Below are 16,604 nucleotides of genomic sequence, written 5' to 3'. Positions count from 1 at the left end.
CCGTTATTTTAGTGCCTATTATTAAAGACAAAGCAGGCAAAATAAATAGTATGGACAATTACAGGCCTATAGCACTGGCAGGCACGTGCAGAGGGGGGGGCTTTGGGTGCTCGAGCCCCTGCCCTTTTTCAAAATGAATCAAAAGTGCCCCTTCTCAGACAAATATCAATGATAATATCGTGGTCAATAAAACTAAATAAATGTGATTATTATAACATGACAATGTATACAATAGTAACGAACGGCTCAAAAGTCGGACAATTTCTGTTGAGGCGTTGCTATAACGTGTTGCTATGGGTTGCGTGCGTTTTGATTGACAGCTGATTTTCCACTGTTCGGAAGCGGCTCTCGAGCCAAATATGGTCCTTTCAGAGAGTGTGTGGCCTCGCGGGAAAAAGTAAACCAATTTTTTTTTTCATCCATAATCAGAGCTAATGTGTTGATTTAATTACAAATCTATATATTATATATTTTAAAGTATTACACAATTCACCAATGCCCGTTTGTCATGTATATACACCAACCAATCGTGATCTGGCAAAGCAAGTTCAAATTCCATTGGGTGATGTGAAACGGTAATTTTCTGTTCTTATTCATAAATCGGTTGAAAATTACATGGACAGACGAACTAACGTTTGTGGAACGATTTCCTGCGGTTTGTCTCATTTTATAAATTGCATCACTGACAAAATGGATTTTAACTGACAACAAACAAAACCATGCAGCAGCAGCAAAAGTCGCATTAATGGTAAGTAGAGTTAAATTCACTTGTATTTATGTATATTGATATACACCGTTTACTATTTCATGAAACTATCAAAGTTAACAAAACCCAAGTGCCACCGGCTCCTACAGGCCTATTATGTGAAGTGTAGGCTGGCGAAATGGTTACGTGAAAGGACTTTATTAGCTATATTACCATTTTTGATTATTATGCAGCATTATTAAAGAACTCTCTTATGTTCATCAAGCCTGCATTGATAAAAAACAGCAATATTGTGAAATATTATTAAAATAATGGTTTTCTATTTTAAAATAATTTAAAATATAATTTATTCATGTGATCACAGCTGGATTATATATATATATATATATATATATATATATATATATATATATATATATATATATATATATATATATATATATATATATATATATATATATATATATATATATATAATTTTTTTTTTTTTTGCCCCTTTTTTACATTTGAGCCCCTGCCCATGAAGAACTCTCTGCACGGCCCTGAGCACTGGCCAGTGATTTGTCCAAGGTCATTGAGAGGACATTACTGAATAAATTGGAACAGTTTGTCCTGACCTTTGACAACCAGTTTGGTTTTAAACCGAAACATGGCACAGATATGTGTATTTTTGCTCTAAAGGAGATTTTAGAATTGCATAACAGGCGTAATTCCACAATTTTCATGTGTTTTATTGATGCCTCTAAAGCCTTTGATCGTGTAAATCATGAAAAATTATTTTATAAGTTACACAACAGAGGAGTTCCCAAATTTCTGCTAAGAATTCTGGCTTTCTGGTATGCTCATCAGTCAATGTATGTAAAATGGGGTAACTTTGTGTCTGCACCATTCAATGTATGTAACGGAGTTAGACAAGGAAGTATTTGGTCTCCCTTTCTTTTTAATGTTTATATGGATGATCTATCAAAGTTGCTAAACGAATGTGGAACTGGGTGTATGGTTGGTAATATGATTATCAAGATCTGCTCTAAATATGGCACAGACTTTGACATTAAATATAATGCAAAAAGAGTAACATTATGATTATCAGGAGCAGGGAGGACAAGAACTTGTTATTTCCTGAATTCTCCCTGTCTGGTATAGTGTTCTTAAAGTATGTGATAAGGCTAAGTACTTAGGACATTACATAACTGATGACCTGTCTGATGATAGGGACATTTTTAGACAGTGTCGTATGTTGTATGCACAAGCTAATATGTTGATCCGCAAAATTTAGTATGTGCTCAGGATCTGTGAAGACTACACTTTTTAGAACATTTTGTACCCCTATGTATACTGCCCATTTGTGGCGCTGTTACAAAAAGAGCAGCATGCAGAAACTGAATGTAGCATATAATGATGGAATGCGGCTGCTGCTTAAGGTGCCACGTTGGAGCAGTGCGAGTCAGATGTTTGTTAATGCTGGTGTACCCACCTGCTTTGCAGTGTTGCGGAATATCATGTACAGATGTATCTGTAGGCTAACTGACTCTGCAAACAGTATAATTTTAACACTGACGAACCCAACACTAAGTTCAGTCAGATTTTTCTCCAGATTGTGGAACCACTGGCGTTTTAGTTTATATGCAAATGTGTGATATGTATTGTTTGTTTGTTTTTGTGTTTGTATTGGTATATTTCATGTTTGTGTTTTTTGGACCATGTGTGTCCTGAATAAAAGCTTTGATGATGATGATGATGATGATGATTTAAATTAAGAAAATCATTTTATATCACACAACAAAATTCTCTTATGCTTACCAATGCTGCATTTATTTTTACTGCAATTTTTATTTGAATATATTGTAAAGTGTAATTTATTCCTGTGATGAAAGCTGAATTTTCAGCATCATTACTCCAGTCTTCAGTGTCACATGATGCTTCAGAAATCATTCTGATATGATGATTTGCTGCTCAAGACACATTTATGATTTTCATCAATGCTGAAAACAGTTGTGCACTTTTTTTTCAGGATTCTTTGATGAATAGAAAGTTCAAAAGAACAGGATTTACTTGAAATAGAATATTTTGTACCATTATAAATGCATTCACTGTCACTCTTGAATGATTTCTGAAGGATCATGTGACACTGAAGATTTGCCAAACACAGGAATAAATTACATTTAAAAATATATATTTTTAAACATAGAGACAGTTATTTTAAATTGTAATAATATTTCACAATATAACTGTTTTTGTATTATTATTATTCAATAAATGCAGCCTTGGTAAGCAGAAGAGACTACATAAAAAATATTACAGATCCCAAACTTTTGAACGACATTGTAATTTGTAAATAATAATAGCTATGTTGTTTTGCAATAATTTTATATAATTTTTGTAGGTTTTGTTGTTGTAAGTTGTTGTTGTTATTGGTTTTATATTACATAGTATCAACTGGGGATTTTTGTATCTTTGAAGGTAGATTAATATTTGATAAGTTTAAATAGCAGAACTTCACTCACCCAATTCATCCAGCCTCTCCTTACCGTCCCGTTTCACATGGAGCAGAGAAAGAGAGAGAGAGAGGAACATTGCTGACTATCAAATCTGTCCATCTATTACACTCCATCTTACGTTTTAACATTAAAAATAAATACAAAATCTGATGTACAGTGAAACACAAATGTTATCGGATAAAGAGGGGGAAAGAAAATCACGCTTGTTGAAACTGCGCCGTCTAGCGGCTGCTCGTTGTAGTACGCGTCGACATGTAGAGATTGTAGAGTTTTGTTTTTATTCTATATAATAAATCGCATATCAAATAATATCTCGTCTGTGGTGTATCATCATAAAACATCTAATTGCGTACTTTTTACTGTGAGATGCAACATTGCCTGTGTTGTCAGTATATGTTTTTAATGGTTTTGTGGTCTGTGGCCGTGTTCACAAACTGGCAGCTTTCCTTTGAGTCTTTAATGCTGTTTATCTGGGCTCGTAAATATTTGAAACCACATGGGATCACTGGCATGTGTGTTGGAAACAGGTCGACCTGAGCTGTGAAAGCTTCTCCGCGCTCTAGAGGAAGAGTGTGGGTCTCTCTCTCTCTGTGTGTGTGTGTGTGTGGGTGGGTGCAATAGGACGGACCTCTTTGTGACTCAGTCTCCGCCCTGTTGCGCAGCGGAGGCGCAGCTAATTCAGGGAGTTTTGGAGAAGAGCTGGATGGAGGACTGTTTTTTTTTTCCTCTCATGTAGTTTCCCGAAAGCTTTACAGCCATCATGAATTCTGTTAAACTTCTTCTTTCACTCCGCGCGGTTTGGATTGCGTTACGCACGACATCGTAGCGCCGCTTTAACTGGAATATGGATTCTAAAAGACGAAAAAGTTGAAACTTTTCCCTTCCCCGGATCGCTTATAATGGAGCGGAGACGCTCGTGGCCCGTGCTCTGCCTCGCGCTCTCCCTCATGCACCTCTCAATCGCGTCTGGTGAGCTCCGTTATTCGGTACCGGAGGAACAGAAGCCGGGGTCTGTCGTTGGGAATATAGCGAGAGATCTGGGTCTCAGCGCCACGAGGATTACTGAAAGAAACCTACAGGTCATGTCGGAATCTAACGCGCAATATTTCGAGGTAAATCCTAACGGTGTCTTGGTTATTAGAGAGACGATAGACAGGGAGCGCAAGTGCGCTTTAAGTTTGACTTGCTCTTTGCACCTTCAAATCGTTCTTCAGAACCCTATAGAAATCCACAGAGTTTTTGTTCATATTGACGATGTAAACGACAACGCGCCGCAGTTTCCAAACGTGAATTCATCCCTTGAGATTTCTGAGGCGGCCTCTCCAGGAACGCGATTCCGTTTGGAAAGCGCACGCGATCCCGATGTGGGCATTAACTCCCTGCGCACGTACAGCCTCTCCACGAGCGACTATTTCGTTTTAAACGTGGAGACTAAAAGCGACGGCAGTAAAATTCCAGAGCTCGTCCTGGAAAAGGCTTTGGATCGTGAGACGCAGGCCGCGTTTCGCCTCTCGCTCACGGCCGTGGACGGAGGACAGCCGGAGAAATCCGGGACCACCCTCCTGCTTATTAGGGTGCTGGACGTGAATGACAACGCGCCCGTGTTTGATGAGCCGGTGAAAAGGGTCAGTCTGTTGGAAAACTCTCTTCCAGGAACACTTGTGACAAAACTGAACGCCACTGATGTAGACTCTGGGATAAACGGGAAAATATCGTACTTGTTCAGTAAATATACACCAGAGAGAATACTTAAAATGTTCAGCGTTGACTCCACATCAGGGGAAATCCGTGTTGTGGGGGACGTGGATTATGAGGAGGCAACCGTGTATGACATCACAGTTCAAGCCAGGGACGGAGGCTCTCCCGCCATGGAGGGCTCATGCAACGTCAAAGTGGAAATAATCGATGTGAATGATAACACTCCAGAGGTGACATTGACCTCCCTAACCAGCCCCATCCGGGAGGATGCTGAAACCGGCACTGTTATTGCCTTGATCAGTGCGAAAGACTTAGATTCTGGGGATAACGGGAAAGTGACACTTGGAGTATCCCAAGGACTTCCGTTTAAATTAAAGTCAGCCTTTGGTGAACACTACACACTTGTGACCGTAGGACGTCTAGACAGAGAGGCCATTGATGAGTACACAGTCGTTGTCACGGCGACCGACTCCGGCTCGCCTCCACTATCCTCTCAGAAGACGTTTGCGGTCCGTCTGTCAGATGTTAATGATAATGCTCCAGTGTTCTCGCAGAACTCCTACTCAGTGGATGTAGCTGAAAATAACGCTCCTGGTACTCCAATAGTAAGCATCTCGGCTTCCGATCCAGATGTGGGGGACAATGCCCGACTGTCCTACTCCATCCTGCCCACCGCCATCCACGGCAGCCCCATCTCCTCATACGTCTACATAAACCCAGAGAATGGCAACATCTTCACCATGCGCTCTCTGGACTACGAGCAAATGAACGCGTTCAAGATCGAGGTGCAGGTGCGGGATGCCGGAGCCCCGCCGCAGGCGTCCAATGTCACCGTGCACGTCTTTGTGGTCGACCAGAATGACAACCCGCCCGTCATCCTTTACCCCGCCCACTCTGAGGACGCAGGGCTCCAGCTGACCGTCCCACACGGCGCCCCCGTCGGCCATCGCGTCAACAAGATTGTCGCCGTTGACCCCGACAGCGGCCACAATGCGTGGCTCTTCTACAGCATCGCTCCCGGGGACGATTCGCCGCTGTTTCACATCGAGCCGCACATGGGCGAACTGCGCACCGCACAGAAACTCATGGACGATGAACAGGGCGGTAAAACTCACCCAGCTTACAGCTTCATAGTGGTTGTACAAGACAACGGCCAGCCAGCTCTGTCCACTAGCGTCTCGGTCACGGTCACCATAGAGGAGAAAAGCGCAGACAAATCTACAGACTTCCGGATTACCCAACGCAAGGGGGAGGGAATGACGGACGTCACATTGTACCTCATAATCGCCCTGGGTTGTGTGACGTTGGTGTCGCTGCTGACCATGGCGGTGCTCTTGGTACGGTGCATCAAGCACAAGGACGGTTCGGCGTGCTGCTATTCCAAGACGGGCTTCCGCTCCCGGCACGCTTACCAGCAGAGAAACCATAAGGACCTTCACCTCCAGCTTAACACTGATGGACCCATTAGATATATGGAGGTGGTCGGAGGGTCTCAAGAACCTCACACACGGACCTACAGGCCCTGCTATTCAACGCTCTCCAGCAGGAGCGACTTTGTGTTTGTCAAGACTCCCATGTTGAGTCATAACAACACACTAAACATGACTTTGACTAGGAAGCACTTAATGAACTCAGCCATTGAGGTGAGAGCATACTCATCCCCACAGGGTTAAGATTCTTCACTGTTGTGCCACTAATGGATTTTCTTCTTTTACTTGCATCTCTTATGCTCACCAAGGCTGCATTTGATTGAAAATACAGTAAAAACAGTACAATGCTTGTGCATCAAGTCGTCATATTAGAGAAAAAGGGTGTCTAAATTGTACCTGTAGGGGTACAACAGCTTGTCACCGAGGCAGTGCCATTAAAAGGGCATATTTGTACCTTTTTACCACAAAAAGGTTAATAATAGTACCTTAAGGTACGTGTTTGATACTAATATGCACATTTTAGGAGTAAAAAAGGCACAAAGATGTCCTTTTAAGGGTACTGCCTCAGTGACAAGCTGTTGTACCTCTAAAGGTACAATTTAGACACCCATTTCTCTGATTTCTGAAGGATCATGTGACTCTGAAGACTGGAGTAATGATGCTGAAAATTCAGCTTTGATCACAGGAATAAATTAAATGTTTACAATATATTCACACAGAAAACATTTCTTTTAAATGGTAATAATATTTCACAATATTACTATTTTTACTGCATTTTTGATCAAATAAATGCAGCCTTGGTGAACAGATGAAACTTCTTTCGAAAACATTTTGCTTCCAAACTTTTGGCCGGTAGTTTAGGTGGAAAATACCTCAGGGCTGTTTAATACTCATGTTGAAGCCATGGGTTTCTCAATGTTTTAGGAGCATAGTTTTAGTTTGAGTGATGCAACTGGGTAATGTGGTAAATATGCTTCTAGTATAAAGTGTACGTCATAGTGCAGTTTTTATGTTTTGGCAACCGGCTCCCAAAAACTGCTATAGATTGGCAGGGTGTGAGTCCTGTGACTATACAGGAAGAGGGAGGAAGAACAGAGGGAAAGCGGGAAGTCAAGGGAAAAGGGTGCAGATATATTAAGAACAAAAAGAAAAGCGTTTAGCAAAAGTCTGGATGGTGTCAGACAAGAAGGGAGGAGAAAATTAGGGCGCAGTAAGGAAAGAGGCTTAGAGAGTATCAGAATAACATGAACTTTGGGATTTTAGAGTTGGAAACATGGTTGTCAGAAGGGAAAACAGATTTAGATTAGTGGTACAAAAAAAAAACAGTTTTTGCTTAAGGACCCAGAATTTACATTAGACATCAAGTGGCGATGCTTGTAGCAAAATTGTTTATCGTACAAAACTAAACAAAAATATCTGCCCCCTGGTTCTCAGATGATGAGTCATGGACAGCAGGGGAAAACAATGCTAAATGTAAGTAATAAAATGTAGCTAATCTCATATAACCAAACCATACATGGTCATATGGGATTAGCTGCAATTTATTATGTGCAATTAGCATTGTTTCCCCCCGCGGTCTGTGAGCCATCTGTTGAGAGCCACTGGTTTAGGTGGAAGACATGAAGCAAACAGAATTATAGAGCAGACATTAAAGAATATACAGAACAGAAGCTCTAAAGCGAGGTTGAAAGAGACATGGACAACAGATGGACAGGAAGAGGAACAGACCGACAGATAGGAATGAGGTTTTGGATGGGGGAAGGAAAAGGCGGGAATATGACGGATGGAGAGAGGGAAAGAGGGAAAGAGGAAGTAGGTAGTGGAAGAAAGAGGTGGCGGAATAACAGGATTCCAGAGGGCATTCATTGACCCCTGACTTCCTGTTGTGCTGAACCCGTGTTATTGATTCCACACGTCTGAGTCATGTGACCTACTTTGCGCGTGTGAGCGTGTCACATCTGGGTTATCCTATAGGCGGCTGTGATTGACGATTCTCATTTCCTTGAATTCTTGTGTAGGAAATTGTCCGTTTACATTTGCAAGTTTCTCTATGGCATGTGAAGTGGTTATTTGTAGAGTTCTGGGCAAGTGTTATATGAGTTTGCTGTTTGTTGAAACTGAATTCCTCTATAATCTCCTGTGTTTATGTCTATGGAGGGATGAGCATGAGAAAAGGAGATTTTCATCTTTCTTTCTCCCATTCTCTCCATCCTGGATGTAATGTCCCATCGCTAAGTCTCTTGGGAGTCATTTAGTCTCTCGGGTCTCTGGGCTGCCATCTGGCTCTGCTATCATGACACGTGCTCTCTGTGTGTGTGTGTGTGTGTGTGTGTGTGTGTGTGTGTGTGTGTGTGTGTGTGTGTGTGTGTGTGTGTGTGTGTGTGTGTGTGTGTGTGTGTGTGTGTGTGTGTGTGTGTGTGTGTGTGTGTGTGTGTGTGTGTGTGTGTGTGTGTGTGTGTGTGTGTGTGTGTGTGTGTGTGTGTGAGTGAGTGAGAGAGAGAGAGAGAGAGAGAGAGAGAGAGGAGGTGGGAATTATGTTTCAATAGAAATGGAAGAAATGTTAATGGACCAGAGGACAGAGAGAGGGCTGTGTGTGTGTGTGTGTGTGTGTGTGTGTGTGTGTGGTCCTGGTCCATAGCAGATCCTGGACACACAATAATCATGTTGACAATCCTTGTTACTCTTCTTCTTGATTTCTTACCTTTTCTTTTTCACCCTGATAAAAAAAAACACCTTTTCAACTTTAATTTCCCCTTTCCCTACTTTCTTTCAAACTTTTTAAGGGTGAATCTCACACAACCTGTCATGAATATATCTTGATGATATTGTACTTTAAAGGGTTAGTTCACCCAAAAATGAAAATTCTGTCATTAATTACTCACCCTCATGTCGTTCGACACCCGTTCATCTTCGGAACACAAATGAAGATATTTTAGTTGAAATCTGATGGCTCTGAAAGGCCTCCATTGGCTCAATGGCACGGTTCACTCTCAAGACCCTTAAAAGGTACTAAAGACGTCGTTACAAAGTCCATCTCACTACAGTGGTTCTACAATAAATATGAATCGGCGATAATAGTTTTTGTGCGCAAAAAAACCCTAAATAACGACTTACATAGTGATGGCGATTTCAAAACACGGCATCATGAAGCTTAGAAGCGTTATGAATCAGTGAGCTGAATCATGATTCGGATCGCGTGTCAAACCGCCAAACTGCTGAAATTTGGCGATCCAAACTGCTGAATCGGCTCGCTGATTCATAACGCTTCGAAGCTTCATGATGCCTTGTTTTGAAATCGGCATCACTATGTAAGTCGTTATTTAGGGTTTTTTTGCGCACAAAAACTATTATCAGTAAAGTTATTGTAGAACCACTGTAGTGAGATGGACTTTGTAACGACGTCTTTAGTACCTTTTAAGGGTCTTGAGAGTGAACCGTGCATTGTGCCAATGGAGGCCTTTCAGAGCCATCAGATTTCAACTAAAATATCTTCATTTGTGTTCCGAAGATGAACGGAGGTCTTACGGGTGTCGAACGACATGAGGGTAAGTAATTAATGACAGAATTTTCATTTTTGGGTGAACTAACCCTTTAAGAAAACTTTTAGGAACATAAAATGACTTGCTTTTCATGCCAATTAAAGGGTTAGTTCACCCAGGAATGAAAATGTAATTAATTACTCACCCTCATGTCGTTCCACACCCATAAGACCTCCGTTCATCTTCGGAACACAAATTAAGATATTTTTGTTGAAATCCGATGGCTCAGAACGGCCTGTATAGGCATCAATGTAATTTACACTCTCAAGATCCATTAATGTACTAAAAACATATTTAAATCAGTTCATGTGAGTACAGTGGTTCAATATTAGTATTATAAAGCGACGAGAAGGTTTTTGGTGCGCCAAAAAAACTAAAATAGCGACTTATATAGTGATGGCCGATTTCAAAACACTGCTTTATGAAGCTCGGAGCATTATGAATCCATGTGTTGAATCATGATTTGGATCGCGTGTCAAACCGGCAAACTGCTGAAATCACGTGACTTTGTCGATCCGAACCGCTAATTCGATACGCTCCGAAGCTTCTTGAAGCAGTGTTGTGAAATTGGCCATCACTATAAGTCGTTGTTTAGTTTTTTTGGTGCACCAAAAATTTTCTCGTCGCTTTATAATATTAATATTGAACCACTGTACTCACATGAACTGGTTTAAATATATTTTTAGTACATTAATGGATCTTGAGAGAGGAAATGTCATTGCTGGATATGCTCACTGAGCCATCGGATTTCAAATATCTTAATTTGTGTTGTGAAGATGAACGGAGGTCTTACGGGTGTGGAACGGCATGAGGGTGAGGAATAAATGACAGAATTTTCATTTTTGGGTGAACTAACCCTTTAAGCACAGTTTACTCCCAATTCTCATTACTGTAAAGTAAAAAAACATATATAGTATATAATTGAATAAGAATAGGAACATAAAATGACTGACATGAACATGACATGTTTTTACATTGTACTTACATTTTTAATAATACCTGCATGTAATTACATCTGTAATTAATTTCTGTAGTTACATTTATAATTACACTGTTGACACTTCCCTTACACCTAACCCTACCCTTAAACTGACCCATCCCACCACACCTGTCCCTAACTTTACCCGTATCCCACCTCAATATCAGCAAAAATGTTTTGTATACAATATAAACACAATAAGTACATTGTACTTATTTTTTTTATATAAGTAGGGGAGAGCAGGGATGAAAGTACCATTTTTCAGAAAATCGTAATTTTAAAAGATAATGATTTAGACCGAGATATATTTTTGCTGTGGCCAATAACTCACAAGTGTGGTCTATCAATAGCAGGTGGTATTTTGTACAAATGTAGAACGACTACAGTATAATTTCACTTTGAACATAAGCTGCACATTGTTACTTTTGACCCCATCAGGTGGGTCAAAAGTAACACAACAATACAAGCTAGATTTTTTGGTGCTACTCTTGTTTTTATTAAACATACCTGACTATGACCTTGTTAGTATGTAACTGCAAACATATTTTGTCCTTTATCTTTGCAAAAAAAGTATTAAATTACGTTTTCATTTTATATGTTAAAGTTCATCAAATGTTTCAAATGTAACCTGACAGTACAAACTTGAATTGTTTAGAATATTTTTTATTTGCAATGTCAATCTATTTGATAAGTTTTTTCTTCAACAGTATGAACAATATAAAAATTAAATTAAATTAAATTTGCATAATATGCATTATTGTTTCCCCTATACATTTTTCCAGCAGCGGTGCTGTTACGTGCCGGAGGTTGTTACCAAGTCGTGCGTGGGGGGTCTGGGGGCATCCACCTCCGGAATAATTTTTTTTAAATAACATCTTAAACCATGACTTCTGGCAAGTTTTGTGGATAGAAATGGACATTTTGAACATTAAAATCCTAATTAAAATTTTCATTAGTTTAAAAGGTGACTAGCTTACAGCCTATTTTACTTCACTAACCTCCAGGGATGTGCAGAAGTTCCTAAGGGGCAAATGTAAAAAATTAACAAAAGTTTTGTGTGTGTGTAAAGTTTGGATACTATTTTATGTTTTTGCTTATGCTTATCAAGCCTGCATTTATTTAATCAAAAATGTAATCATTCAGTAACCTAAAATATTGTGAAATATTATTACACGATGTTCTTTGTAACTTTTTATTAATCAAAAAAAGAAAAAAAAAGAAAAGAGCATCACATAACATACAAGAGCTGGAAGTAATTTTCTCTTTGCCTTTTGTTGTTTGATTCACATTAATGGCTCAATCGTCAGCAGGTTTATTAGATGCTGCCCCTTTAAGACCAAAATGGAGATCTAATCATATCATTCTCCCATTGATTTCTCCCAACTATTTACGGCCATTTAAGATAAATTTGTGTTTAAGTGAATACTCTCCATGCCGGTCATTTTGAGATATAGGCTATTTGTTGTGTATTTGATGGTTTAGTCGCGCAAGTCGGTCCGTTTCGCAGCGTGCGCGCGCACACATACACATACACATACCCCCGCCTTGAACTTGGAAACGGCGTCTATTGCGCGGATTATTGTGCTATTTAGCAATTTAGCCAAAGTGGAGAGAGCATTTGACACCAATAACGAATTGTGCTGAATCTGACGTTTAATGCATGTTTGGGGAGAAATGACAGCGCGCGCTGTGAAGGGAAGGAAGTTGCGCTAGACGGAACGCGGGTATAGTTTATAATAGCTTTACCTCATATCTTCTTTTCATAATCCTTGGGGAAAATAAAAATAAAGCGAAAATAAGATTAATATCACAGCCCTAAAGTGTAAGCAGACTACATTTTTGTTTAGTTCTCTGGCAATCGTCAATCTCTCTCTCTCTCTTTTACAGTGTGTAAGTGAATGTCGTGATATTACTGATCATGTGAAGATTTTGCAGCGGCGCTGCGCCGCTATGAATACATTGTAGGGGAAACACTGTATATAATAGCGGGACAAAAGTGACAAGTGTTACTTTCGTCCCGACAGGAAGTCCTGACATTTAAACACGATTTACTTTTATACTGAAAAACTCTGAAAAGACAAACCTTCAGGGTGTGTAACAGAACTAAATAACCCATAGACTGATCATTACTGTGACGCATGAAACAAGAAACACAACTTGTAATTAGAAAAAAAAGTACCGCTTCATTAATTTACTTGCAGCATTTTGGACCTAACCGCGGGAAACAATGACGGAATCACATGATATTTGGCAAGGGTTGTTTGCTGAACGTGCTGTCATAGCTTGAAATGCAAATGTATTCAGGGCTCGGAGAAAATTGCGTTGTTACTTTCGTCCCGTGTTACTTTCGCCCCGGTTCTCCCCTACATAGTAGTTAAGGCCACCTAATATAAAGTGGGGCCGTTAACGTTAATCCGGAGGTACGACCTAGCACATCCCATGATACCAACTCTATCATTCAACGTCATCTTCAAAACACATTGGAGTAAACACTGAAAAGCAAATTTAGCAAATCTGTATGTTCCCTTGCTAAATGGTTCACAATGTCCTGCAGACCAGTTACCTTGTATGTACAGTGGAAAAAAATCTTCTTCCTGAAGCACTTTTGAATTTATTTCCTCAGCATATTAGGTCATATTGTTTATTGGTATGGCCAATATTTGAACAGTGAAAACAATAATAAAAGCATTTTTGAACTTTAATGTCACTAATTGAAATACTTTCACAGCAAAAAAATATGTATGCGATTAATTTAGATTAATTAATCACAGAGTTTGTAATTAATTAGATAATAAATTTTTAATTGATTGACAGCCCTAATAATATATATATATATATATTGAATAAGAACAGGAACATAAAATTGCTCGCATTTTTTTATAACAATTAAGCACCGTTTACTCATAACTGTAAAGCAAAATGTTTTTTATATTGAATAAGAATTTAATGAGAATCATCATTAAAAGAATTTAAAAAAATGTACTCAAAAATTCTGTGAAAATCATCTAAGATGTTCATACAATTGACTTAATCCTTCGTCTTTACCTGGCTTTTAGTTTAAATGTACGATGTGTCCTGGACATATTTCTGTGAGATTCATCTGTTTATATTCCAATGTTTATGTAAAAACCCCAATTTAATACATGCCTGGCAGGTTTATGACCAAATTCGTAGGAAAGGCTCCAATCTTCTGACAAACATCTGGAGATTTGTTACTTTCTGGATTTGTTGACCTCCTGTGGTCATGTTATGACGGTAAACATATTTCACGACTTTCCAGATTTGTCCATGTTTTCAGATGAACCATTTCACTTTGATCCCTTTGATCGTGTTGCCATTGCTTTTCACTGAAGCTCTTGTAGTGTCCTACTTTTATTCTTTTTTTTAGCTGTGACCACCCTGATCAGTATAATCAGAAACAAACTGAATTAATCTGTGCAAATCTCACAATCATGATGCTAGGTAGTCGCTTACTAATCAGAAGAGTCGTTAATTAATTAGTGAAAATGTCTCTAGTCATGTATGCATGTGCCCTTCTGTTTTGAGTGATAATGTGTGTACAGTTTATACACAGAGCGGCATGTTAGTGTGTTTATAAGATATACAAAGAAAACTAGATCTTTACGGAATCAGGTACCTTCCTGTTCAGTGTTTAAAATACGGTGGGGGATGTTTCTCTATTGTGTGGTCAGGATGTAAGTCACACACACAGAGGTTTTCCGTGTGATCTATGAGGAAGGATGTCTTGGATAAATCTAGTTTGTTCCTTCACAGGATCCCTCAGATTTGATCTACTGGTCCAAATGTGGTTCATGTGTGTGTGCGCCAGATGTAAAGCTACAGATTAAGGCCAAATGTTTTGCGAATTATAGTTATAAGAATAATAAATTCTTCCACGTGGGCTTATATAGATCAGAATCTGTAAGCTGAATGTGTGCATACAATCCGATGTCTTTGGCTCAATCAGAATTTAGAGTCAGTCATATTCCTTTTTGATTTTTTTAAAGGCTTTTAGCTTGACTGATTTGGTACATACACATTTTGCAATAGTGTTTGTGGTATTGTATGTGTGTGTGTGTATGTATATACATAGGTGTGTTTCATCCTGCTTTGCCATGTGTGCAGAGCATTATGTTTGTTTACAGATGTCACACAGTCCTTTAGGCGTATTTGGTGTGTGTGTATATGTGTGTTTGGGAGCATGACACATCTATTGTGTGTTATTTGTATAAATATGCAGTATGTAAATACCATTATTTGAGAGGACACTACCCACCTTCAACTTTGACTTTGAGTTAATGGCATGGTGAAGTTGTGTGACCTCATTCTGATCACCATGGCGATGGTTGCAATTATAAACACTCTAAAGAATCTTGAATTCTAAATGGAACACAGTGAGGTTAGATGGCAACAATGTAACATACTACTGTTTGATATGTTTATTGTTGAACATTGCATACTGTTTCAGATTCTAGTTTATGCGATGTGCAGTATACTCATGAGAAACACAGACGCCTCATTATGGAAGATTTTGTTTAATTTTCTGACATTGCTGCTGGCGGATGTAACCTTCCCGCTCTCTCGCTCCACACTCTTTCTGCCCTCGCTGAATGAACGTTTTGTACACATGAGGATATGCAGGAGCCATTACTGTCTGAAGGCTCTGTCCCTGAACATGAATAATGTTATGATCTCTCTTATTGTTCTGATTAATCTGATGTGGTTGAGTTTATATGTGTACAGAGTGAGGCGAGTCATGTGTTCTGTTTGAGAGGTTTTGGGTTGTGTGTTTATGGGTTTACTTGGTTATACATCACAAACAAAACTGTTCACAAAAGCTTAAATTGGACAAAAGCTCATTTTGGGTGTACAAATGTATAAATTGTGTAAGTGATGTACATTTTCGTATACAGGCCAGGTTTATATGGAAGCTTGTTTCCGCCAAAGAATAAAACATTTTAAAAGATAATGGTGACTTTATCTCACAATTGAGAGTATACATCGCGCAATTCAGATTTTGCTCAGAATTTCTAGATATAAACTTGCAATTGCGTGATATAAAGTCAGGATTGTGTGATATAAAGTCAGGATTGTGAGATGTAAAGTCAGGATTGTGTGATTTAAAGTCAGAATTGTGAGATGTAAAGTCAGAATTGTGAGATGTAAAGTCAGGATTGTGAGATGTAAAGTCAGGATTGTGAGATGTAAAGTCAGGATTGTGAGATGTAAAGTCAGGATTGTGTGATTTAAAGTCAGGATTGTGAGATGTAAAGTCAGAGTTGTGACATAAAGTCAGGATTGCGAGATGTAAAGTCAGAATTGTGAGATGTAAAGTCAGAATTGTGAGATGTAAAGTCAGGATTGTGAGATGTAAAGTCAGAATTGTGAGATGTAAAGTCAGGATTGTGAGATGTAAAGTCAGGATTGTGAGATGTAAAGTCAGGATTGTGAGATGTAAAGTCAGAATTGTGAGATGTAAAGTCAGATTTGTGTGATATAAAGTCAGACAGAATTGTGAGATGTAAAGTCAGAATTGTGAGATGTAAAGTCAGGATTGTGTGATTTAAAGTCAGGATTGTGAGATGTAAAGTCAGAGTTGTGACATAAAGTCAGGATTGCGAGATGTAAAGTCAGAATTGTGAGATGTAAAGTCAGAATTGTGAGATGTAAAGTCAGGATTGTGAGATGTAAAGTCAGAATTGTGAGATGTAAAGTCAGGATTGTGAGATGTAAAGTCAGGATTGTGAGATGTAA

General features: G+C 39.1%; 1 protein-coding gene across 18 annotated transcripts in view; it reads left to right on the top strand.

Annotated features, from left to right (window-relative positions):
* LOC307140223 (protocadherin gamma-A11-like) overlaps positions 1-16,604 on the top strand; it is a gene marked incomplete at its 5' end in the record, with an annotated part of 277,967 nt that overhangs the window by 241,805 nt on the left and 19,558 nt on the right. For 2 of the 18 annotated variants that reach the window (XM_079839551.1, XM_079839539.1), the window contains one exon: positions 3,861-6,545. The exons of the other annotated variants lie outside the window; for them this stretch is intronic. In XM_079839551.1, coding sequence (XP_079695677.1) covers positions 4,104-6,545 — 2,442 coding nt within the window. Of the gene's footprint in view, positions 1-3,860; positions 6,546-16,604 lie in introns of those variants that run through there. 18 annotated transcript variants of the gene reach the window in all.

This window comes from Gobio gobio (genome assembly GCF_949357685.1).
Source record: "Gobio gobio genome assembly, chromosome: 16".
In the NCBI taxonomy this organism is placed as follows: Eukaryota; Metazoa; Chordata; class Actinopteri; order Cypriniformes; family Gobionidae; genus Gobio; species Gobio gobio.
The sequence above is the reverse complement of the archived record's forward strand: the minus strand, read 5'-3'. Positions and strand labels throughout refer to the sequence as shown.